At 37.7% G+C, this 25,782-nt stretch overlaps 1 protein-coding gene across 1 annotated transcript in view; it reads right to left on the reverse strand.

Annotated features, from left to right (window-relative positions):
- Positions 1 to 25,782, reverse strand: part of CATSPERE (catsper channel auxiliary subunit epsilon) — a 158,547-nt gene that overhangs the window by 126,769 nt on the left and 5,996 nt on the right. The window contains exons 2-5 of the mRNA XM_027564683.1: positions 23,644 to 23,692; positions 8,836 to 8,909; positions 8,486 to 8,555; positions 5,505 to 5,575 (exon numbers count right to left, since the gene is read on the reverse strand). Coding sequence (XP_027420484.1) covers positions 5,505 to 5,575; positions 8,486 to 8,555; positions 8,836 to 8,909; positions 23,644 to 23,692 — 264 coding nt within the window. The remainder of the gene's footprint in view (positions 1 to 5,504; positions 5,576 to 8,485; positions 8,556 to 8,835; positions 8,910 to 23,643; positions 23,693 to 25,782) is intronic.

A 25,782-nucleotide genomic window follows, 5' to 3' on the forward strand; every position in this document is an offset into this window, starting at 1 on the left:
AAGAATTTAACTGTAGAAAGCAAAACTATACAGAATTTAGTGAAACCTTACAGATCATTATGAAACCAAGAAATAAAATGAGTTAAAATGCTAGTTTAATACAGAAGAAAAATTCTTCATGAATAAATGAAAACATGCTTCACGGTAATCAAGGAAATGCAGATAAAAGAACAATGATGTGATTTCACAGCTACTAGATTGAAAAGAATTTAAAAGTCAGATGTTAAGTGTTGTAAGATATAACACAATGGGAACTTTAACCCACTGCCAGTATAGATGTAAATTTGGACAATCTTTTAAAAATCATTTAGAGGCGTCCCAGGTGGCACAGTGGTAAAGTACCCGCCTGCCAATGCAGGAGACGCAAGAGATGTGGGTTCGATCCCTGAGTCAGGAAGATTCCCCAGAGTGGGAAATAGCAACCCACTCCGGTATTCTTGCCTGAAAAATCCCATGGACAGAGGAGCCTAGCGGGCTACAGACTATGGAGTCGCAAAGATCCAGACACGACTGAGCAACTGAACACACACACACAGGCATGACCTAGTAAAGTGGAACAAATGTATATCCTACATTTAGGTAATTTTACTTTTAGGTCTATTCCCTAGAAAAACGTTATTTATGTACATTAGATTGGTACTTTCCAAATTATTATTTCCAAATAATGTACATACAAATGACTGCAGGATCTTGTCAAAATTCAGATTACGACCCATAAGGTTTGAAATGAAGCTGAGATTCTTTATATCTAACAAGTTCCCAGATGACACTCGTGCTGCTGGCCCTTGGACCACATTTTGAGGAGCAAGGCACTATCTTGAAAATAAATGCATCAGCAGGAGAATAAGCAAAAATAGTTATATAATGAAGTACCATCAGGCAGGAACAATGTAAGAACTAAAGATTCTTGTTTAAAGATGGATGAGTGTCAAATTTGTAATGTTTAGAGAAAGAGGCAAGTCACAGATGAATGCTTATAATATGATTCATTTTAAATAACATTCAAAAACAAAACTAAACAATTTATTACCATTATATATTGTTGGTAAACTATAAAAAGCGAAGAATCTATTATACAGTTTTCAGGATAGCAGTTAACTTGTGAAGGATAGGATATGATCAGTAGGGGCATAAGAAAGAAAGTGAAAGTCACTGAGTCGTGTCTGACTCTTTGCAACCCAATGGACTGTATGTAGCCCACCAGGCTCCTCTGTCTATGGAATTTTCTAGGCAAGAATACTGGAGTGGGTTGCCATTCCCTTCTCCAGGGGATCTTTCAGACCCAGGGATTGAACCTGGGTCTCTTGCATTGCAGGCCGACTCTTTACTGTTTGAGCCATCGGGGAAGCCTAAGCAGATTCTAACATGCTGGTAATGTTCTATTTGTTCACTTGTGTGATGGATACATGGGTATTAGTCACTGATGGTTCCCATGATCTCCTCTTAGGGGAAAGAGAAAGTAGCCTTTTGGTTACAGAGGCAGGATCTATTCTCCAATGAAGTGTTACCATGGATTTTTATTCCCGAATTTTCCCTTTTCTGTTTCTAAGTTGGTTCAAAACTGACAGAGGGAAAGCTGGTGATTGGCATGTCTGAAATTCCCAACAAGGACATAAGCCTGCCAGTTTCATTAGTAGCAGAGACTTAATTCTGTTTCTTAGTAGACTCCAGGAGAGTGGCCATAAATCAGAGAAGAATGGGTAAATGTGTCCTGTTGGTGGGGCTTGCTGAAATCTAGTGATCAGATCTTTCAATTTAAAGATTATACATAAACTGCAGGGCCATCTGACTTTAAGGGACCATGTGAACCAGAATACTCAAACTATCAGCCAAAATCATGTTTTACCAAAGACATAAATATTCTGATAGGTTAGTTTTGGGTCATATGCCAATACTCAATATTCTCTGTGGCCAATAAAATATGGGGTTGTAAAGGTGCTGTGCTGTGCTGTGCTTAGTTACTCAGTTGTATCTGAATCTTTGCAACCCCATGGACTGTAGTCCACCAGGCTCCTCTGTCCATGGGGATTCTCCAGGCAAGAATACTGGAGTGGGTTGCCATACCCTCCTCCAGGGGATCTTCCAAACCCAGGGATTGAACCCAGGTCTCCCACATTGCAGGTGGATTCCTTACTGACTAAACCACCAGGGAAGCCTAAGAATATGGAGTGGGACCCTACCCCTTCTCCAGGGGATCTTCCTGACCCAGGAATCAAACTAGAGTCTCCTGCATTGGAGGTGGATTCTTCACCAGTCGAGCTACAGGAAAGCCTGGTTGTAAAGGTTCAGTTCAGTTCAGTTCAGTCGCTCAGTCGTGTCTGACTCATTGCGACCCCATGAATCGCAGCACGCCAGGCCTCCATGTCCATCACCAACTCCTGAGGTTCACTCAGACTCACGTCCATCGAGTCAGTGATGCCATCCAGCCATCTCATCCTCTGTCGTCCCCTTCTCCTCCTGCCCTCCCAGCATCAGAGTCTTTTCCAATGAGTCAACTCTTCTCATGAGGTGGCCAAAGTACTGGAGTTTCAGCTTTAGCATCATTCCCTCCAAAGAAATCCCAGGGCTGATCTCCTTCAGAATGGACTGGTTGGATCTCCTTGCAGTCCAAGGGACTCTCAAGAGTCTTCTCCAACACCACAGTTCAAAAGCATCAATTCTTCAGCGCTCAGCCTTCTTCACAGTCCAACTCTCATATCCATACATGACCACAGGAAAAACCATAGCCACGACTAGACGGACTTTTGTTGGCAAAGTAATGTCTCTGCTTTTGAACATGGTATCTAGGTTGGTCATGTAGTACCACATAAATCAAATGAAATTAATAATTTCACCACAAAATGCTGCTGCTGCTGCTAAGTCGCTTCAGTCATGCCTGACTCTGTGTGACCCCATAGACGGCAGCCCACCAGGCTCCCCTGTCCGTGGGATTCTCCAGGCAAGAACACTGGAGTGGGTTGCCATTTCCTTCTCCAATGCACGAAAGTGAAAAGTGAAAGTGAAGTCGCTCAGTCGTGTCCAACCCTCAGCGACCCCATGGACTGCAGCCCACCAGGCTCTTCCACCCATGGGATTTTCCAGGAAGAGTACTAGAGTGGGATGCCACTGCCTTCTCCATCACCACAAAATAGAGGAGGGATATTTCCCTCAAAGAAAGTGATATTAAGTAGATAAAAAGAATTAAATACATTATAGTCATCTGGAAAGCAGGGACCATATAAGACAGTTCCTTATACCCTATCCAGTGCTTAGGATATGCTTTGACTATGATACTAAAAAAAAAAAAAAAAACTCTGATTCATTGATACATTTTAGTTATTGATACATTTAGTTATTGATTTTATAATGCAATTAATTATTTTTTCTTGTACCAGTTTTTCCTTCTTAGTTATATCATTCATCATCATGTTAAAAAGCGTTTGAAGAGCTATCTAAGAAACTAAGAGACTACTTTTGGAATATAATATATATAGTGGAAACAAAAGAGGCCTGTAATCTGAAAAACCAGAGCCAATTTCCAATGCTATCTTTTAGTAGCTACATATATTTTTCCAAATTATTTAACCTACCCAAGCTTACATTTCCCCCTTTATAATAAAAATAGTAATGCTGACATTTAACTGGTTATTATGAAAATTGACAAAGCTGATTTACATGAAGTATGACCACATAGAAGCAGTATATGTTCAGATAGTGGCTGCTGTTGTTATTTTTTGGAGAAGGAAGTGGCAACCCACTCCAGTATTCTTGCCTAGAAAATTCCATAAACAGAGGAGCCTGGTGGGCTACAGTCCATGGGGTTTCAGAGTCAGACACGACAGCTTACACATACATACATTGTTATTTTTACTGTTTGTTCTTCAATATTAGTTGGGTAGTACTTTTTAGGATAATGTAAAGTGAAAGTGAAGTTGCTCAGTCGTGTCTGACTCTTTGCGACCCCATGGACTGTAGCCCACCAGGCTCCTCTGTCCATGGGATTTTCCAGGCAAGAGTACTAGAGTGGGGTGCCATTTCCTTCTCCAACATATCTTCTCCACCCAGGGATTGAACCCGGGTCTCCTGCATTCCAGGCAGACGCTTTACCATCTGAGCCACCAGGGAAGTCCAGAGGATAACTTAATTGGTGAATAAAATTTTATATGGAAACTATAATGTAGATAATTCATTTGTGGTTAATTAAAGCTAAAGCTTTGACTGTGTGGATCACAACAAACTGTGGAAAATTCTTAAAGAGATGGACATACCAGATCACCTGACCTGCCTCCTGAGAAATCTGTATATAGGTCAAGAAACAACAGTTGGTATCGGACATGGAACAACAGACTGGTTCCAAATCAAAAAAGGAGTACGTCAAGGCTGTATATTGTCACCCTGCTTATTTAACTTATATGCAGAGTACATCGTGAGAAATGCTGGACTGGATGAAGGCTGGAATCAAGATTGCCGGGAGAAAGCAGATGACACCACCCTTATGGCAGAAAACGAAGAATGACTAACGAGCCTCTTGATGAAAGTAAAAGTGGAGAGTGAAAAAGTTGGCTTAAAACTCAACATTCAAAAAACTAAGATCATGGCATCCAGTCCCATCACTTCATGGCAAATAGATGGGGAAACAGTGGAAACGGTGAGAGATTTCATTTTTGGGGGCTCCAAAATCACCGCAGATGGTGACTGCCTCCATGAAATTAAAAGACGCTTGCTCCCTGGAAGAAAAGCTATGACCAACCTAGAGAGCATATTATAAAGCAGAGACATTACTTTACTGACAAAGATTTGTCTAGTCAAAGCTATGGTTTTTCCAGTAATCATGTATGGATGTGAGAGTGAAGTCGCTCAGTCATGTCCGACTCTTTGTGATCCCATGTACTGTAGCCTACCAGGCTCCTCCATCCATGGGATTTTCCAGGCAAGGGTACTGGAGTGGGTTGCTATTTCCTTCTCCAGGGAATCTTCCCAACCCAGGGATTGAATTCCCAACCCAGGGAATTCCCACATTGTAGGCAAATGCTTTACCATCTGAGTCACCAAGCTTCCTATGGATGTGAGAGTTGGACTATAAAGAAAGCTGAGTGCTGAAGAATTTATGTTTTTGAACTGTGGTGTTGGAGAAGACTCTTGAGAGTCCCTTGGACTGCAAGGAGATCCAACCAGTCCATCCTAAAGGTAATCAGTCCTGAATATTAATTGGAAGGACTGATGCTGAAGCTGAAACTCCAATACTTTAGCCACCTGATACAAAGAACTGATTCATTTGAAAAGGCTCTGATGATGGGAAAGATTGAAGGCAGGAGGAGAAGGGGATGACAGAGGATGAGCTGGTTGGATGGCATCACCGACTCAATGGACATGACTTTGAGCAAGCTCTGGGAGTTGGTGATGGACAGGGAAGCCTGATGTGCTGCAGCCCATGGGGTCACAAAGAGTTGGACATGACTGAGTGACTGAACTGAAAGCTAAATACTCTTAAAATGCATTAACTACCTTTCTTTTGCATTACTTACATAGTCTTATAATACCATAGAAAGCAAATATGAGAATTGTCCACAGATAAATAGCGTTCTTCCTCTAAATCCTAAAATAAAAAAAAGAAACTATGATAAATTTAGATGACTGATTGTTTCTATTATATTTGTCTTTGTGAAATTATATGTCGTGTGTGTGTGTGTGTGTGTATATGTATATACACACACATACATATATAGATTTGCCCCAGTACCTGCTAATATTTGGTCTTTGACCCTTGTTCCTGACACTTGCTGCTAACACTTTTGTAATTCTTAGTAATAGGAATGTCTCACACAGAGCTCCTAAATTCCTTTTGTTCTAATGAGGTAAACTCTTGGTGGGCTCCTGGTTGGGAACTGATCACTAGAAAGACCAGTCCATGATTAACAGCTTAGAACTTTCAGTTCAGCCTCCCGTTCTGCGGAGAGGGGAGAAGGGGTGGAAATGAGCTAATAATCAATCATGCCTACTTGATGAAATCTCCACACAAATCCCTAAAATGTGAGAGTCAGAGAGCTTCTAGGTTGATGCCAGTAGGTAATGTACCCAACTCCACAGTGACAGACGTTCCTGCACTCAGAACCCTTCTGGACCTTGCCCTGTGTACTTCTTGACCTGGCTGTTCATCTGGATCTTTTTTACAATATCCTTCATTTTAACTGGTAAATGTGTTTCCCTGAATTCTGCAAGCTGTTTAGAAAATTATCAAAACTAAGGGAAAGGTTATGGGAACCTGAATTTACCACCCGTCATCATCAGTCAGTCAGAAGTGCAGGTGACAACCAGGGACTCACAATTAGCACTTGAAGTGAGGGCAATCTTGTGGAACTGAGTCCTTAACTTGTAGGATGTGACGTTAACTCTAGGGAGATGGTGCCAGAACTTTAAATGGTAAGACACCCAGCTGGTATAGGAGAATTGGTCCATGTTGAACCCCTCCCCACTATGATCTGGTCACAGAATTGTTCTCCGTGAATATACAAAGGAAAACAGTGAGTTTTCCTAGGCAGTCTTCCTCAATGAAGTACAATTTGATTAATTTTCTGTTTAATGGTTCTCAACCAGAGATGAATTTGCTTGCAAGAAGATGTCTGACAATGCCTGGAGATATTTTAGATTGTTATAACTGAGGACTGTTGAGTATATTAAGTCAGTGTGTGTGTGTGTTAGTCATTCAGTCATGTCCAACTCTTTGCAACTGTAGCCTGTCAGGCTGCTCTGTCCATGGAATTCTCCAGGCAAGACTACTGGAGTGGGTTGCCATTCCCTTCTCCAGGAGATCTTCCCCACCCGGGGATCGAACCTGGTCTCCTGCATTGCAGGCAGATTCTTTTCCATCTGAGCCACCAGGAAAGCCCCATTAAGTCACATGTACCTCCTTAAAGAGTATAAGGCCTGATAACACTATATATAAGTGACAAAGATATTCATATATATATATATATATATATATATATATGTATTTGTGTGTGTGCATACTTTTTACATGTATTACACATTTATGTAGACTTCCAAAACATAACAAAAGGGAAAGAAATCCTTTACTTCTTTAGGAATCATGTCATGAAACAAACTGGCAAGCACTCAACTCAAAAAGCCAAATTCAAGTAAAAATTACTATATTCATCTGGCCTCTCCCACATCACCCTGTCTACCTGTTCCCTGAAAATAAAGATTATTAAGTAAAAAGAAAGCAACAGAACTCAGGGAAATTGTTAACTTATGAAAAAAAAAAAAAGCAAAAAGAAGGCACAAGTCCCAAAGTAAAGGCAGGATTTGTCACACGAAGTCTCTACACAGTCATTGGACCATCTAAAATCATTGGACTTTAGATACGCTTGTGTGGGAACTTCAACTATTAGTACTTTGTTACTAATTAGTACAGTGTCAATGCTCAAAATTTATTATTATTATTATTGTAAACTAGAGAGGATTCAACAACACTCATTTATTTGCACTCACACAGCTTTCTTTAGTTGAAGAAAATGTAGTGGAATACAAATAAACCTGCTAGAAATGGCTCTTAGTTCTGAGTATTGTCATAGGAGTATATGATATTAGTCTCACTTAGCTGGGAGTACTATTATCATTATGATGGTTAACTGGGGCTTTAATATATTTACTAATAAAAAAAGCTAATGTAAAAATCACATACGATAGTCCCCTCTTATCTGTGGGATATGTATTCCAAGACCCCCAGAGGATGACTGAAATTATAGATAGTACCAATCCAACCCTATATATACTGCTTTTTCTGTACATACATACCTAATATAAAGTTTGATTTGTAAAGTAAGCCCAGCAAAATATTGATGATAATTAATAATAAAATAACTACTTCAATATGATCTTTCTCCTTTCCTCATTAAGTCAAAAACTTTCACCTTTTCACTTAAAGGAAGTACTTTATGGCTTCTCTTTGGCATATCTGAATTGCCAGCATCACTATTCTTGTACTTTGAGGCCATTATTAAGTAAAATTAAGGTTACTTAAACACAAGGAGTACAATATTGCAATTAATAGGTGTAATAACTGGGAAAGCTATTAAGTAACTAATGGGTAGGACATTCTGGACAAAGAAATAACCCATATCTCGGGGAGATGGAGTGGGACCGCAAGATAATTCATCATGCCACTCAGAATAACTGCATTTTAAAGCTTGTGAATTGTCTATTTCTGGAATTTCTCATATAAATATTTCAGACTATAGTTGACCATGGCTAACTTAGAGCACAGAAGGTATAATCACAGATAAGCAGGGAACCACTGTATCAGTTCATAACTTAACAATTTGCTATGAGATATTTCTAAAAATTAATGATAACCGACAATAATTTTTAAATACCTCATTTATAGTTACAACTTTACCATTTAAAATGGGTTAAATTAAGTAAAAATTGTCAAAAAAAAGGCAAAATAAAATGTAACAGGGATGATTATTCAAGATTTACTAATTTATCATTTAAATCAACTTACTGGGCCTGAAACAATTGGTTTTATAGCATGCATACCAGGAGAAGAACATCGTAGTTCTGTCTTGGGTAATCTAGCATTTAAAAAAAAAAAATGGGAAGGGAGAAATAAGTATAGATGCATATGAGATTCCCCTACAACTTTTTAAGCCTAAAAACTTCCATTGTATGCTAATAAGAAAAATAAAAAATATAGCAACATTTTACTTCTATTTTCAAAGTGATTTTTGTCTTTCTTTTCAAATCTATTTAATGAAAAGAAATTTACACTAAATCACAGCCTTAAATCTAAATGTCCATACTATATGAATGTTTTTTTACACATACATTGATTTTCACAGCAAAAAATCTTACCTTTTATTTTTTATAGAACAAGTTGCTGGAGCACTCCATTCAGAAAATGATGTTCCTTCATACTCTAACTTAATCTGAAAAAGAAGGTAAAATAGCTCAAACAAAAAATCTGCTCCAAAATTTTGTATCTCAATTTTTAGATGTAGAGTTCAATTTTCTGAGTCTCTTATTGTTTAAAGAAAGAATAACTAAAATTCAATTCCTTTTAAATTGTACAAGTATTATGACAAGGGAAAAGTAACTTCTTTATGTCACTTCAATAGTCTCCCCTAAACTGTAATATTTTTTATTTTACTTCAAAAATAATCTATTAAGTGTCTAGAAGGTGTTTAGTATCATAATTTTCTTCAGTTGCAGTTTCTTTATTTCCTTATTTCTGCTTTTTTTCCTGCTTCTACATTCTTTCATTTATAAGTTCTTTCTTCCTGGAAGTATATCACACACTTCCTAACATCATCAGTCTTAGTCTCAACACTGGTCCTCCTCTTCAGCCAGATCTAGAGCCCAATTTCACCTTCTAATACTGTTACAGAAAAATTATGTACATTTGTATACATCATTATGTAGATATATACATACATAAATACTGCTTCATTGTTTTTACTTGTAAAATGGGAATTACAATACCAGTTGTCTCATAGATTTGATGTTATAGGATTAATGATAGTGTATAAGAAGAAAAAAGTTCACCAGAAAATTGGACACAACCCTAAAGTATATAAAGCAAAATTTGACAGAGTTATTAGAAGATATTTTAAGTCATATATATAGTGGACTTTTAACACACATAGATTACAGCCATAGATTAAACTTGAAAAAAAAGATAATTATAGTTGACCCTTGAACAATTCAGGGGCTAGGGGGACTGACGCTCCACACAGGGAAATCTGCCTATAACTTATAGTTGCTGCTGCTGCTGCTAAGTCGCTTCAGTCACGTCCGACTCTGTGCGACCCCATAGACAGCAGCCCACCAGGCTTCCCATCCCTGGGATTCTCCAGGCAAGAACACTGGAGTGGGTTGCCATTTCCTTCTCCAATAATTTACAGTTAGGCTTCTATATATACAGTTCTTCAGTATCTATGATTCCACATCCACAGGTTTAATCAACTTTGGATTGTGTAGTACTTCAGTATTTACTACTGAAAGAAAACTTTGTATAAGTGGGCCAGGAGAGCTCAAACCTATATTGTTCAAGGGTCAGTGTGTGTGTGTGTGTGTGTGTGTGTATTTCTAAAATTGACCAATAAAAAAATACATTCTTTTCCCACATAGATCATTTACCAAAACTGACCACATTTACAAGGGAAGTGTTGCTGCTGCAGCTGCTGCTAAGTCGCTTCAGTCGTGTCTGACTCCGTGCGACCCCATAGATGGCAGCCCACCAGGCTCCCCCGTCCCTGGGATTCTCCAGGCAAGAACACTGGAGTGGGTTGCCATTTCCTTCTCCAATGCATGAAAGTGAAAAGTGAAAGGGAAGTCGCCCAGTCATGTCCGACTCTTCACAACCCCATGGACTGCAGCCCACCAGGCTGCTCCGTCCATGGGATTTTCCAGGCAAGAGTACTGGACTGGGGTGCCGTTGCCTTCTCCAAGGGAAGTGCTAGCCAGTCTCAAAGTATTATTATCATACATACTATACCTTTGATACCAGTGAAATAAAATTGTAATTTCTTATAAAGTGAATCAGAAAAATATCTTAGGATATTCGTAATCTTTAAAAAAAACTGTACTTCTGAATTATTCATGGAATAAAGTAGAAATCACAATGAAAATTACATAATGTTTATGAAAAAATAAAAGTACTGATGTTATCAAAACTTGAAGCATGTAAATAGGTCCTAATGAAAATGAATACCCTTAAAAGAAATAAGATAGTTTGAAAGTGAATAAAATCAGTTTTCAGTATAAGATGCTAATACAATAACCTATGAGAGAACCCCCAAAAGTAAAAAGAAAGATGTATGAGAGAAGAAAAATGGGAATTTACAAAAGAAAATAAATTGGGATGGGTTAGTGGTGATGTAATGTTTCAATCTACTTAAATTTATTATAAACACAGATAGAACAATTAGTATAGCAGAAAAAAAAAAAAAACTGGACAGCATCAACAATAGAATTCAGTAACAAGGTATCCCTCAAAACCCCAAAATAAAAATCGGGATGGAACAAACCAGCTAAAACTAGCAGATTTGTGTGATATCAGCATAAGAAAGCAACTACAGTAGACCTTAGAAGGAAACACCTAAATCATTATAGGTATTCAGTAGACACCGTAGGAGAACAATTTGAGGATATAACCAGAGGGATTTTTATATTTTTCAGTTTCTTCTTCAGCCTCTGATAATGTCTGAAAGGGCAAGAGGAGGTGGGACCCATGAACTCCAAAATCAATGAGCCAAAGACCTCTTCTAGAATAACGATCCATAATCAAAATACAAGGAAAAAAATACCAACTGAGCTGGAAAGGGACAATAAGAACAAAGGAAAGGAAAACAACAGATAAATGAGGGGGAAAACAATCTGGGAAGCTCAGAAAGTATTAGCCTTATTTCTGGACACTCTATGGAACAACATAAGAGGTAACTCTAAAGCCATGAGGTTAGAAAAGTTATTTTGATGCACCACTTCTTCCTTAAAGAGCAGGAAAACTAATTTCATGCTTTAGAAAACTGTGCAACAGAAAGAGGATCATGCTTAAATCACACACAATTATAATAAGAAAAAGGAGAGTAAAAAGCAGAAAAACACCTCCCTAAGACCACACTCAGTAAAGACTCTTTTTTTGCTTTGGTCACACCATGTGGCTTGCAGGATCTTAGTTCCCCAACCAGGGATCAAACTTGTACCCCCTGTAGTGGAAGTGTGAAGTCCTAACCATTGGGATCTCCAGGGAATTCCCCTCAATAAATAAACTGAAACTACCATGGGTCCTGGTGGCTCAGATGGTAAAGCGTCTGCCTACAATGTGGGAGATCTGGGTTCGATCCCTGATCAGGAAGATGCTCTGGAGAAGGAAATGGCAACCCACTCTAGTACTCTTGCCTGGAAAATCCCATGGACAGAGGAGCCTGGTAGGCTACAGTCCATGGACAGAGGAGCCTGGTAGACTACAGTCCATGGGGTCACAAAGAGTCGGACATGACTGAGCGACTTCATTTTCACTTTCATAACTTAATATAAGGGTTAGTTTTATGTGTCAATTTGGCTAGATTGTAGTAATTAGTTATTTAATCAAATGCTAATAGAGGTTTCTATATGAAGTTATTTCCGGAGAAGGCAATGGCACCCCACTCCAGTATTTTTGCCTAGAAAATCCCATGGACGGAGGAGCCTAGTAGGCTACAGTCCATGGGGTCGCTAGAGTCGGACACGACTGAGCAACTTCACTTTGACTTTTCACTTTCATGCATTGGAGAAGGAAATGGCAACCCACTCCAGTGTTCTTGCCTGGAAAATCCCAGGGACGGGGAAGCCTGGTGGGCTGCCGTCTATGGGGTCGCACGGAGTCGGACATGACTGAAGTGACTTAGCAGCAGCAGCAGTGTGAAGTTATTTTATAGATGTGGTTTACATCTACAATCAGTTGACTTCAAATAAAAGAGAATACTTTGATGATATGGGTGAGGCCCCTTTTGACCAGCTGGAAGCCTTCAGAGCAAAAACGAAGGTTTCCTAGAGAAGAAATCCTGCTACAAGACTACAACATCAATCTCTTGCCTGAATTTCCACTCTCTGGCCTACCCTAAAGATTTCATTCAGATTTGTCAGTTCCCACAATCACATGAGCCAATTTCTTAACATAAATCTAATATAAATATGTATAAATTCTATTGGTTCTGTTCCTCTGGAGAGTTATGACTGATATGCCTATTTCAAAACGAGGCAAAATAAATAAAAGATGATAGAAATTATGAAAGAAAAATATAAATAAGAATTTAAAACTCATAAGCTAAACTCAGGAAAAAGTACAAATAAAAAGTCAATTTAGAAAAAACCTAAATTAGCACAATTGTGAATAAGCCTAATAAATAAGGTTTTGAGAAAAATAGAAGGCTTTTAAAAATAAAGAGATAAAAAGTGACTCAAGAATAAGTGACAAATATTAAAGACAGGCAAAGAAAATCCAATATATACATACTTGGGAAGAAGAAAACCTAAGCGATTGAGACAGAAAAATAGCATTAACATTAACAATAATTCAAGAATAATATGTGAATAAAAATTACTTGAAACAATGTACTGAAAGGGCAAAACTCATACATAGGAAAAACAATTAAGAATGATTTGTTTTTTTAAAGACCAACCTAGGATCTATATTAATAAAAGCACTGAAGTTGATAAGAAACCTTCTGGGGATCCTGACAAAAAGAACAATTTATTCACAAGGGAAAGAAAATTAGATTTCCAGTAGACTTTTCAGAAGCAACACTTTATGTCAAAGACAACAAAGTAAGATATACAAAAGGACATAAAAATATTAGCCATAATTTTTGTATCTGGATACACAAACTTTTAGATAAAAGTTCACAGATAAGGTGTTATGACCATAAAACAACTCAAGAAATATTGCCCTTCCTGAGAAAAGTACCAGAAAAAGAGATTCAGATCCCCAAAATGACTGCAGAGACATCAACATAAGGACTGGTGTTAGGTATTAAATAGGAATTATTCTGCAGAAATATGTCTACATGGTGGCTATTACAAAAGGAATATAACAGCTAATGACAATACTCTGACAATGTATCAGCATATGAGTGGTAGTTGAATTATGGTTAGCCCAGGTAATAGTGGTCCAATAGTTCAATTCTCTCCACACATTTCCCCTCAAAATACACAGATCAAAACAGAAATTAAAAAAAAAGAGAGAGAGAGAGAAAATACACAGATCAAAAAATAAAACCAAGAAAATTCTATATTACAGTATAACTAGAAGACAAAGTACAATACACACTTCAAGAAACCTCTAGGTTAAAAAATAAAAACTTTTAGCAGAGCTCTCACTCAAGTCCCTGTCATAATCTTTTGTGTAAAAGAGCTTCTGAAAAACTGCAGAAAAGAGGAACAAAAGTTTAAGACTGAATTTAAATCAACCAAAGAAAGTACACTGTAAAAAAAAAAAAAGAAGAAGAAAAACACTGTAAAAAGACTCCTGGAAGATCAGAGTACTGATTATGAAGAAAAGAATTAAAAGTGTGTGAGAGTTGAGGTAGGAGCCTCAGAAAGGCATCCCTTTTGGAGAGAAGATAAAGGAGAGACACTCTGTGGAAAGTGAGTGGTGAGGGGAAAGAGAAGCAAGAAAGAGAAATGTAGGATATTAAAGCTAAAACAAACAAACAAACAAACCTCAAAGTAACCACAGCACCCTCAATAAGAAGCCATCAATTAAAGAAACTGTACTTTGCTACAATGAGCTAAGAAAGCAAACTAATTAGAAGTCTCTTAAAACAAACCAAGCTGCTAACCTGTCCATGTAATTCGTGGATATAAGCTGTTTATATGAGGACAGAAAATGAAAATAAAAACATTTCGGTTAATAAAACTTCCTTAAAAAAAAAACACACACACAAAGCAGAAGAAAACTGCAACCTAACATTCTAAACTAAATATTCTCAAACAAGTATTTAATGGTGAGAATGAAAAATTATGAATTATAAATTCACAAACTAGGGACAGAAATGAACCACAAATAGAAATGAGTTGACTGAACTAGGAAATGAAACAGATAACTATAAAGGAAATGAGGATTAAAATAGTGGGAGATTATGTTTGAACAAAACCTGAATAAAAGGCATTAAAGAAAGACAGAAAAGCAACCAGAGAATATAAATGAAAGAAGTAAAGAACCAGAGAGAAAATGATTGATACGGAAATTGATATGGAAGGCAAACAAAAAAATACAAATCCATCACACTTGTATAATTGGAGTCTGTGAAGTTGAAAAGCAAAACAACGGGAAAAGAAGTAATATTTATATTTGGTTTGTCTTTTTATTCCTGAGTTATAATAGTTCTTCATATATTCTTGGTACAGGTCCCTTATCAGATATTTAATTTGCAAAATTTTCTCCCATTCTGTGGACTGTCTTCACTTTCTTCCTGGTGTCTTTAGCAGCACTACAGGTTTTAATTTTGGTGATGTCCAATTTAAGTTTTTCCTTTTATTCCTTGTGCTTTTGGTGTCATATCTAAACTATTTTCTAATCCAAGATCATGAAGATTTCTCCATATGATTTTTTCAATGATTTTTATAGTTTTAACTCTTATACTGAGGTCTTATCTCCACTTTAAGTTAATTTTTGGATATAGTCTGAGGTAGGAGGCCATCTTCATTCTTTTCATGTAGATACCTCACTGTCCCAGAACTATATGTTGAAAATAAATGGAATTTTCCATTATTTTTCCATGGAATTTTCTTGAAGTAGTTGTAAAAAAGTCAATGAGGTTTTAATTTTTGGACTCTTCTATCCCACAAATCTATCCAACGGTCTCAATTGCAGAAGTTTTGTAGTAATCTTTGAAGTCATGAACTGTGAGTCTTCCAATAAGACTTTTGTTCTTTTTCAAGATTGTTTTGCCTATGCTGGTTGTCTTGAATTTCCCTGTGATATTTCACACAAAATAACACTCAGTTGGTAGTTTTAATAGTTTTTTAAATGGATTTCTTAGAGCTTTCTATTTAGAAGGTCATGTCACATACAAATAGAGGTCAGTCAGTTCAGTCACTCAGTCGTGACCAACTCTTTGTGACCCCAAGGACTGCAGCTCTGTAGGCTTCCCTATCCATCACCAACTCCCGGAGCTTGCTCAAACTCATGTCCATAGAGTCAGTGATACCATCCAACCATCTCATCCTGTCATGCCTTCCCCTGCCTTCAATCCTTCCCAGCATCAGGGTCTTTTCCAATAGGTCAGTTCTTCGCATCAGGTAGCCAAAGTATTGGAGTTTCAGCTTCAGCATCAGTCCTTCCAATGAGTATTCAGGACTGATTTCCTTTAGGATGGACTGGTTGCATCTCCTTGCAGTCCAAGAGACTCTCAGGAGTCTTCTCCAACACCATAGTTCAAAAGCATCAATTCTTCAGCCCTCAGCTTTCTTTATAGCAACCTCTTACATTCATACATGACTGCTGGAAAAACCATAGATTTCACTAAATGGACCTTTGTTGGCAAAGTAATGTCTCTGCTTATTAATATGCTGTCTATATTGGTCATAGCTTCTCTTCCAAGTAGCAAGCATCTTTTAATTTCATGGCTGCAGTCACCATCTGCAGTGATTTTGGAGCCCCCCAAAGTAAAGTCTCTTACTGTTTCCATTGTTTCATGATCTGAGCCACAGTCAGCTCCCGGTCTTGTTTTGCTGACTGTATAGAGCTTCTACATCTTTGCTGCAAAGAATATAATCAATCTGATTTCGGTACTGACCATATGGTGATGTCCATGTGTACAGTCTTCTTTTGTGCTGTTGGAAGAGGGTGTTTTCTATGACCATTGCATTCTCTTGGCAAAATTCTGTTAGCCTGTGACCTGCTTCGTTTTGTACTCCAAGGCCAAATTTCCCTGTTATTCCAGGTATCTCTTGACTTCCTACTTTTGCATTCCAGCTCCCTATAATGAAAAGGACATCGTTTGGGGGTGTTAGTTCTAGAAGGTCTTGTAGGTCTTCATGCAACTGTTCAACTTCAGCTTCTTCAGCATTACTGGTAGGGGCATAGACTTGGATTACTGTATTATTGAATGGTTTGCCTTGGAAATGAACAGAGATCATTCTGTCATTTTTGAGATTGCATCCGAGTACTGCATTTCAGACTCTTTTGTTGACTATGATGGCTACTCCATTTCTTCTTAGAGATGCTTGCCCACAGTAGTAGATACAATGGTCATCTGGGTTAAATTCACCTATTCCAGCCCATTTTAGTTCACTTATTCCTAAAATGTTGATGTTCACCCTTGCCATCTCCTGTTTGACCACTTCCAATTTGCCTTGACTCAGGGACCTAATCTTCCAGGTTCCCATGCAATACTGCTCTTTACAGCATCAGATTTTACTTAAAATATGCAATACAGTGTCGCTAACTATAATCACTATGCTGTACACTGCATTCCCGTGACCTATTTTATAACTGGAAGTTTGTACCATCTGACCCCCGCTTCACCAATTTCACACTCCCCCAAGCCCCACCTCTGGCGACCATCACTTTGTTCTCTGTGTATATGAGCTGTTTCAAACATTGATTCCACATATAAGTGAAATCATATAATATTTGTCTTTGACTTATTTCACTTACCATAATTCCCTCAAGGTCATAAATTTCAACATTTCACTATATTATGACTTAATAGTATTCCACTGTGTATAGACACCACATTTTCTTTATCAGTTCATCCAGTGATGGGGGACTTAGGTTGTTTCCATATCTTGGTTATTGTAAATAATACTACAATGGACATGGGGACATATCTCTTCCAAGTTAGTGTTTTCATTTATTTGGATAAATACCTAGGAATAAAATCACTGGATCATACAGTAGTTCAATTTTAATTTTTTGAGAAACCTCTGTAATGCTTTTTCATAGTAGCTGCACTAATTTTCATTCCCAGTAACAGTGCACACGATTTTCCTTTTCTCCACATCCTTGCAACACTTGTTATTTCTTGGCTTTCTGATAATAGCCATTCTAACAGGTGCAAGATGATATCTCATTGTGGTTTTGACTTGCATTTCCCTGAGTATTAGAGATGTTGAGCACCTTTTCATGTATCTATTGGTCATCTGTATGTCTTTGGAAAACTGTTAATTCAGATACTCTGCCCATTTTTAAATGAAATTGTTTGTTTTTTGCTATTGAGTTGTATGAGCTTATTTTCTATATTAACCCCTTATTATATACGATTTGCCATTCAGTAGGCTGCCTTCTCGTTTTGTTGATGGTTTCCTTTTTGTGTAGACGCTTTTTGCTTTGATGTTGTCTCATTTGTTTATTTTTGTTGCCTTTACTTTTGGTGTCAAATCAAAAAAATCATCACCAAGACAGATATCAAGGAGTTTACTTGTCTATTTTTTCCTATGGAAGTTTTATTATTTCAGGTCTTGCCTTCAAGTCTTTAATCCATTTTAAGCTAACTTTTGTGTATGCTATAACATAATAAGTCTAGTTTCATTCTTTGCATGTGGCTGTCCAGTTTTCCCAGCACCATTTTTAAAAGATATTGTTCTTTCCCTTTTTTATAATCTTGGATATTTTGTTGTAAATTATTTGGCTATACATTCATGGGTTTATTTCTGGAGTCTTTTCTGTTCGATTGATCTATATCTGTTTTTACACCAATACCACACAGTTCTTATTACTATGGCCTTGTAATATTAATCAGGAAATGTGATGCCCTCTAGCTTTATTCTTTCTTAAGGTTTCTTTGGCTGTTTGGAATCTTTTGTGGTTTCATACAAATTTTACAATTGTTTATTTATGTGAAAAATACCAGTGGAATTTTGATAGGAATATCATTTAAATGTAGATTGTTTTGGGCAGTTCGGACATTTGAATAACATTAATTCTTCCAGGAATTAATTATATTCCAGGAATTAATATATTTCAGAAATTAATAATATATATTCTAGGAATTAATAATATTAATTCTCCAGGAATTAGGAGAGTGAAAAAGTTAAAACTCAACATTCAGAAAACTAAGATCATGGCATCTGGTCCCATCACTTCGTGGCAAATAGATGGGTGGCTGGCGCTTGCAAGCCCACCCTGGCAGAGGCCAAGGAGTGGGATTCTGCAAGGCAGGAGCTTTTAGGGTGGTGGATGGAGCATGCACTCCACTTCCGGAACCCATGGAGGTGGGGGGAGGGGGTGAGGAGGGGCTGTTGCGTGGAGGTGAAGGCTGGGTGCTCAGAGAAAGAGACTGCTATGGCGATCTGCTCCTCCCTGATCTAACAACGGAGTTTTGCTTCTATGGCGGCCCTGGATTCTTCTGTAAACAGCCGAGTTGCAGCTATACCACACTCCAGCCCCTTCAGGCTGTCTCCATGAAGCCAACACCAGTCCTCTGCCTGGGTCTGTCCTCTAAACCCTTGGTCATCTCTCTTTGTGAATGTCGAAGCAACCTATTTTAACAGTTCCTAGTAGTTAAGGATGTGCCAAGATTTATCAGTGACCCCAAGGGGGAGAATCTATCAGCACTTAGATTCATGTTGATTAGCATCCAGATCCTCAGGCAGTAGATTTTAAAGTGTGCAAATATATATCGTCTTGAGGGAGTGCTGCAAGTTGAACCTCCAGGAAGAGCAAATAGATGGAAATGGACTTTTCAAAATGTTTTCGATCAAGAAGATTCATGGAATATTTAATCCCCAAAGTATTTTATATATGCTTTATTTTCTTTCTGTAAATATGGCTTTTAAGCAAGCATAATACTACTGGTTTTATCATTTACTATCTTGACTTTTATCAGCCTTCTTCTCTGATAATCAAACTCTGGCTCCTAATCTGCATTTATGAAATGACATAACTGCATTGTTTTGGTGACCAGTCATCAATTAAAAACAAAACATTTCTGTCACCTACATAAAAGTGATAAAGGAACAGTAGAGGGGAAAAGGGATAATTTTTTTAAAAAGACTAATAAAATGGTCGATCATACAACAAAGCTGTTCAAGAAAAAAGATAAAGTAAACAACTAATATTAGAGAAATAAAATAATTACAAATAGAAATTCAAATGGCATTTAAAGATATAAAGAAATAGATAAATTTGAGGATAACTGCATGTTTTATAAGGAAATAAAGTTTTAATAATTTAAATGGGAAAAGAATTTGAAAAAGAATAGATACATGTATATGTGTGACTGAATCACTTTGCTGTACACCTGAAATTAATGCAACAGTGTTAATCAATTCTACTTCAATATAAAATAAATATTTTTAGAAAAGAAGATATAGTTTTCATAGATTCCTTTTCCCTGATTTTGAATAATGTAAATACAACAATATATGTAAATAGAATATAAATGTAAACTGAGAAATTACTTTGTAAATCTTTTGGCACCATCTACTAAAGCTGAACATATGCACTTGCCCTATCATTTATTCCACTCTTAGGTATATACCCAGCAGAAATACATGCATATGTTAACCAGAAGATCGGTGTAAGAATGTTCATAGCAGCCCTAATCACAGCAGATTAAAAATGGACACTACTGAATTGTTTATCTAGAGTAGAATGATACACAGACTGTCTTGTGTTAATTCAAGGGAAGACTATAGAGAATTGAAACTCCAACTACATGAAATATGTGGCAGACAGGATACATCAAATATATCAATAGGAAATTAGAAAGTTTAGAAATTAATGTATCCATATATAGAACAAATAGCTGAGAAAAGAAGAGAAACGAAAGGCAAAGGAGGAAAGGAAAGACATAACCATCTGAATGGAGTGTTCCAAAGAACAGCAAGGAGAGATAAGAAAGCCTTCTTACGTGAACAATGCAAAGAAATTGAGGAAAACAATAGAATAGCAAAGACTAGAGATTGCTTCAAGAAAATGATAGATACCAAGGAACATTTCATGAAAAGACGGGCACAATAAAGGACAGAAACAGTATGGACCTAACAGAAGCATAAGGGATTAAGAAGAGGTGGCAAGAATACACAGAAGAACTGTACCAAAAAGGTCTTAATGACCTGGATAACCATGATGGTATGATCACTCACCTAGAGCCAGAGATCCTGAAGTGTGAAGTCAAATGGGCCTTAGGAAGTACTACTAGGAACAAAGCTAATGGAGGTGATGGAATTCAAGCTGAGTGAGTTCAAATCCTAAAAAATGATGCTGTGAAAGTGTTGCACTCAATATGCCAGCAAATTTGGAAAAGTCAGCAGTGGCCACAGGACTGGAAAAGGTCAGTTTTCATTCCAATCCCAAAGAAAGGCAATGCCAAAGAATGTTCAAACTATGACACAATTTCACATGCTAGCAAAGTAATGCTCAAAATCCTTCAAGCTAGGTTTCAACAGTACGTGAACTGAGAACTTTCAGATGTAGAAGTTGGATTTAGAAAAGGGAGAAGAACCAGAGATCAAATTGCCAATATCTGCTGGATCATAGAAAAAGCAAGGGAATTGAAAAAAAAAAAAAACACATCTATTTCTGCTTCACTGACTAGGCTAAAGCCTTTGCGTGGATCACAATAAACTGTGGAATATTCTTAAAGAGAGAAAGGAATACCAGACCACCTTATCTACCTCCTGAGAAACCTGTATGCAGGTCAAGAAGCAACAGTTAGAACCAGACATGGAACAACAGACTGGTTCAAAATTGGGAATGGAGTACATCAAGGCTGTATATTGTCACCCTGCTTATTTAATTTATATGCAGAGTACATCATGAGAAATGCCAGGTTGGATGAAGCACAAGCTGGAAACAAAATTGCAGGGAGAAATATCAATAACCTCAGATATGCAAATGACACCACTCTTATGGCAGAAAGCAAAAAGGAACTAAAGAGCCTCTTGATGAAAGTGAAAGAAGAGAGTGAAAAGCTGGCTTGAAACTCAACATTCAAAAAAACAAAGATCATGGCATCCAGTCCCATCACTTCACGCCAAATAGGTGGGGGAAAATTGGAAACAGTGACAGACTTTATTTTCTTGGGTGCCAAAATCACTGTGGACAGTGACTGCAGCCATGAAATTAAAAGACACCTGCTCCTTGGAAGAAAAGCTGTAACAAAACTAGACGGTGTATTAAAAAGTGGAGACATCACTTTGCCAACAAAGGTCCATATAGTCCAAGCTAGGTCCATATAGTCCAAGCTATGGTTTTTCCAGTAGTCACGTAGGGACATGAGAGCTGGACCCTAAAGAAGGCTGAGCGCCGAAAAATTGATGCTTTCAAACTGCAGTGCTAGAGAAGATTCTTGAGAGTCCATTGGACTGCAAGGAGATCAAACCAGTCAATCCTTAAGGAAATCAACCCTGAATGTTCATTGGAAAGACTGACGCTGAAGCTGAAGCTCCAATACTTCAGCCACCTGATGCAAAGAACTAACTCATTAGAAAAGACCTTGATGCAGGGAAGATTGAGAGTAAGAGGGAAATGGGATGACAGAGGACAAGATGGTTGGATGGCATCACCGACTTGATGGACATGAGTTTGAGCAAGCTCTGGGAGAGATAGTGAAGGGCAGGGAAGCCTAGTATGCTGCAGTCCATGGGGTTGCAAAGAATTGGACATGACTGAGCAACTTAACAACAACAAAATATATAGAGCAAAGATGATACCAAAAAATAATACAAAAACAATAAATTGTTTTAATACATGTTGGTTCATTCTATGCAGAAAGTAATGTAAAGACCTATCTTATATTATACACAAGTTGAACTCCAGACATTATTTATGATCTTTATTTGAAAGGTAATAATATAAAGCATATAATAGAAAATGTAGGATAAAAATCTTTGCAACTCTAGGTAGACAAAATTTTTTCTTAATATTCTAAAAAAGTATAAACTTTTTTTTTTAAGATTTTTTCTTTGCTGTGGATTATCTTTAAAGTCTTCATTGAACTTGTTACAGTACTGTTTCTGTTCTGGTGTTTTGATCACAAGGCATGTGGGATCGCAGCTCCCCAACCAGGGAATGAAACCACAGCCCCGTCCTCACCCCCTCTGCATTAGAAGGCAAAATCCCAATCACTGGACTGAAAGGGAAGTCCCCCCAAAAGTATAAATTTTAAGGTTAAACAAAGGAGCAGATGACTTGACAAAAGTCATCCTTTTTAAACAAAATTATGTATCCATGGACAAAGTCAATGGTTAGATGAGTAGATAAGAGGCTATGAAATGATAACCAAAACATTTAAAATCAACATTTGACTAATATATAGAGTAGAATGTAGATAACACTCTGTATATCAACAAAAAAGGAGCAGAAAATTAAATGGAAAATGAGCAAAGTGAGCAGTCTGTTCAGAGAAGAAGAGCCCTGCATTAATATGGGAAAAAAGGTTCAAAAATCACTACTCATCAGAGAATTGAAAATAATGACAGCATAAACTACTAGTATGTGGTAACAAAATTGGTGAAAAAAGGGAATATCTATAGTACCAAATATTGGTGGAGATGTTCACTGGGTAAGAATATAAATTGTGATTTCCAGTTTGGGAAAAATCTTACAGAATTTAGTTAAATTGGGTGTCTGTTTCCCTATGTTCTAGAAATCATAGCTTAAAAAGTATTGCACAGATTCATAAAATGACATGTAGAAGGGCATTCATCACAATGCTGTTTGTGGTAGTAAGAAGCCATTCATCCATCATTGGTTGGGGGGATAGGTAAATAATATATACACACTAGTAATCAGGCAACCTTAAGAAATGAACTAGACATAGTATTGAATTTAAAAAGTAATGTAGAGAATGAAATCTATAGCTGGATGATCATGCATCCTGGTTTGTCTAGACACTCCCAATTTATACCTGTTGTCCCAGCATAACTATTAATAGCACTATCTTTCACTCTCAGTAGTTGAGACAATATATTATATGGTCATTCTATCTGTATCATAACACCATTTTGGGAATGTTAAATTACAAAAACACTTGAAACAACACTACCTATTTTTTGCTACATACATATTTCAAGATATTTATTGGAGGAGGGAAATATATTAGGAAGATAAACAGGATGAAGAAATAAAAGAATGACACTGCACTGTGCACCTGAGTATGATTAACTTTGCTCTCTGCTGTGAAGTCAAAAATATTAATACTTAACTATAGTTTAAAAAAATTAAACACTTACAATACTTCTGGTACTAAAAATGTCGTAGTTTGGGCTGTTACTGTAATACCTGCAGAGGAAAATGTCAAATGTGAATATTAAAACTACATCTCCTCCAAATAAAAGGGATTTTAATACATGGTCAAGAGCTCCCCTGGTGGCTCATCAGTAAAGAATTTGTCTGCCAATGCAGGAGACAAGCATTTGATCCCTGGACCGGGAAGATTCCCTGGAGAAGGAAATGGCAACCCACTCCAGTATTCTTGCCTAGGAAATCCCATGGACAGAACAGCCTGGTGGGCTACAATCCATGGGGTTGTAAAGAGTCAGACACAATCGAATGACTAAACAATATATGGTCAGAGCAAGCCTAACACTTGTGGGCTGCCATGAGCTTTACATTTCTGCTCATGTTCCTTCTTAGAAAGTGTAGTCAGAGCTAAAACTGGGGACATCAGTGACATCAACCCCCAACTCTAGGTGTGTTCAGGGTTACTTAATATCTGAAGACACAATCAGATCAAATCAGTTGCTCAGTCGTGTCCGACTCTTTGCGACCCCATGAATCGCAGCACGCCAGGCCTCCCTGTCCATCACCAACTCCAGGAGTTCAATCAGACTCACGTCCATTGAGTCAGTGATGCCATCTAGCCATCTCATCCTCTGTCGTCCCCTTCTCCTCCTGCCCCCAATCCCTAGACCAGGAGCTGACTGTGGCTCAGACCATGAACTCCTTATTGCCAAATTCAGACTTAAATTGAAGAAAGTAGGGAAAACCACTAGACCATTCAGATGTAACCTAAATCAAATCCCTTATGATTATACAGTGGAAGTGAGAAATAGATTTAAGGGCCTAAATCTGATAGATAGAGTGCCTGATGAACTATGGAATGAGGTTCGTGACATTGTACAGGAGACAGGGATCAAGACCATTCCCATAGAAAAGAAGGCACAATAGGGAGGAGCAAATACTTTTGCATCTTGTTTTTGTTTTAGAATAAAAACTGTTGAAGAATATTGGCTCTAACTCCTTCACCTATAAACTGAGTTCAAATAAAATGAATACAGATTGAAAAAAAACAAAACAAAACCCAGTATTTCTTATTTGAAACACTGAAGTAAAGAGCAAATTTTTGTGAGTTCTAGTGATCATCATTTCTATTACTCAGGGTACTTTAATTTCTGTCTATATGAAATATAGACAATAAAAATACAATGTGAGTCACCTATATAATTGAAATTTTTCTATTGGCCACACTAAAAAAGCAAGAAAAAACAAGTAAAATTGCTTCTAATAATATATTTTATTCAAAAGTAACCTCATTTTTACAGAGCCAACTCACTGGAAAAGACCCCGAGGCTGGAAAAGATTGAAGGTAAGAGAAGAAGGGGATGACAGAGAGGATGGACTGCTGGATGGCATCACTAGGTATTGAATGAGTTTGAGCAAACACTGGGAGACTATGAAGGACAGGGAAGCCTGGCATGCTGCAGTCCATGGGGTCACAAAGAGTTGGACATAACTGAGCAACTAAACAACAACAAAGCAGGGCCCTCCTGGAACAGATCTCTGTCCCCTATGTCCTCTGCTTTGCCTCATTTATTGAAAAGGTTTAGTCTCCCATGTCTCCCCTCTGTCTCAAAAGGCTGGCTTAAGAATTAATGAAAGAGAACTTCTAGTTCAAGATGGTGGAGTAGAAGGACATGCGCTCATTTCCTTCTGCGAGAGAACCAAAATCACAACTAGTTGTTGAACAACCATCAACAGGAGGATGCTGGAACCTACCAAAAAAAGATATCCCATGTCCAAAGACAAAGAAGTCACAGCAAGATGGTAGGAGGGCCACAATCACGATAAAATCAAATCTCATACATGCTGGGTGGTGACCCACAAACTAGAGAACAATAATACCAAAGAAGTTCTCCCATTGCTATGAAGGTTTAGAACCCCATGTTAGGCTTCCCAGCCTGGGAACCTGACAGAGGGACTGGGAATCTGCAGGAAATCTGACCTTGAAGGCCAGCAGGATTTGATTACAAGACTTCCACAGGACTGGGGGAAACAAGAGTCTCCAGGCTTGGAGGGCATTAAAAAAAACCTTGCGTGCACCAAGATTCAAAGGAAAGGAGCAGTTGACCCCACAGGAAACTAATCCAAAA

This window comes from Bos indicus x Bos taurus, chromosome 16 (genome assembly GCF_003369695.1).
Source record: "Bos indicus x Bos taurus breed Angus x Brahman F1 hybrid chromosome 16, Bos_hybrid_MaternalHap_v2.0, whole genome shotgun sequence".
Lineage (NCBI taxonomy): Eukaryota > Metazoa > Chordata > Mammalia > Artiodactyla > Bovidae > Bos > Bos indicus x Bos taurus.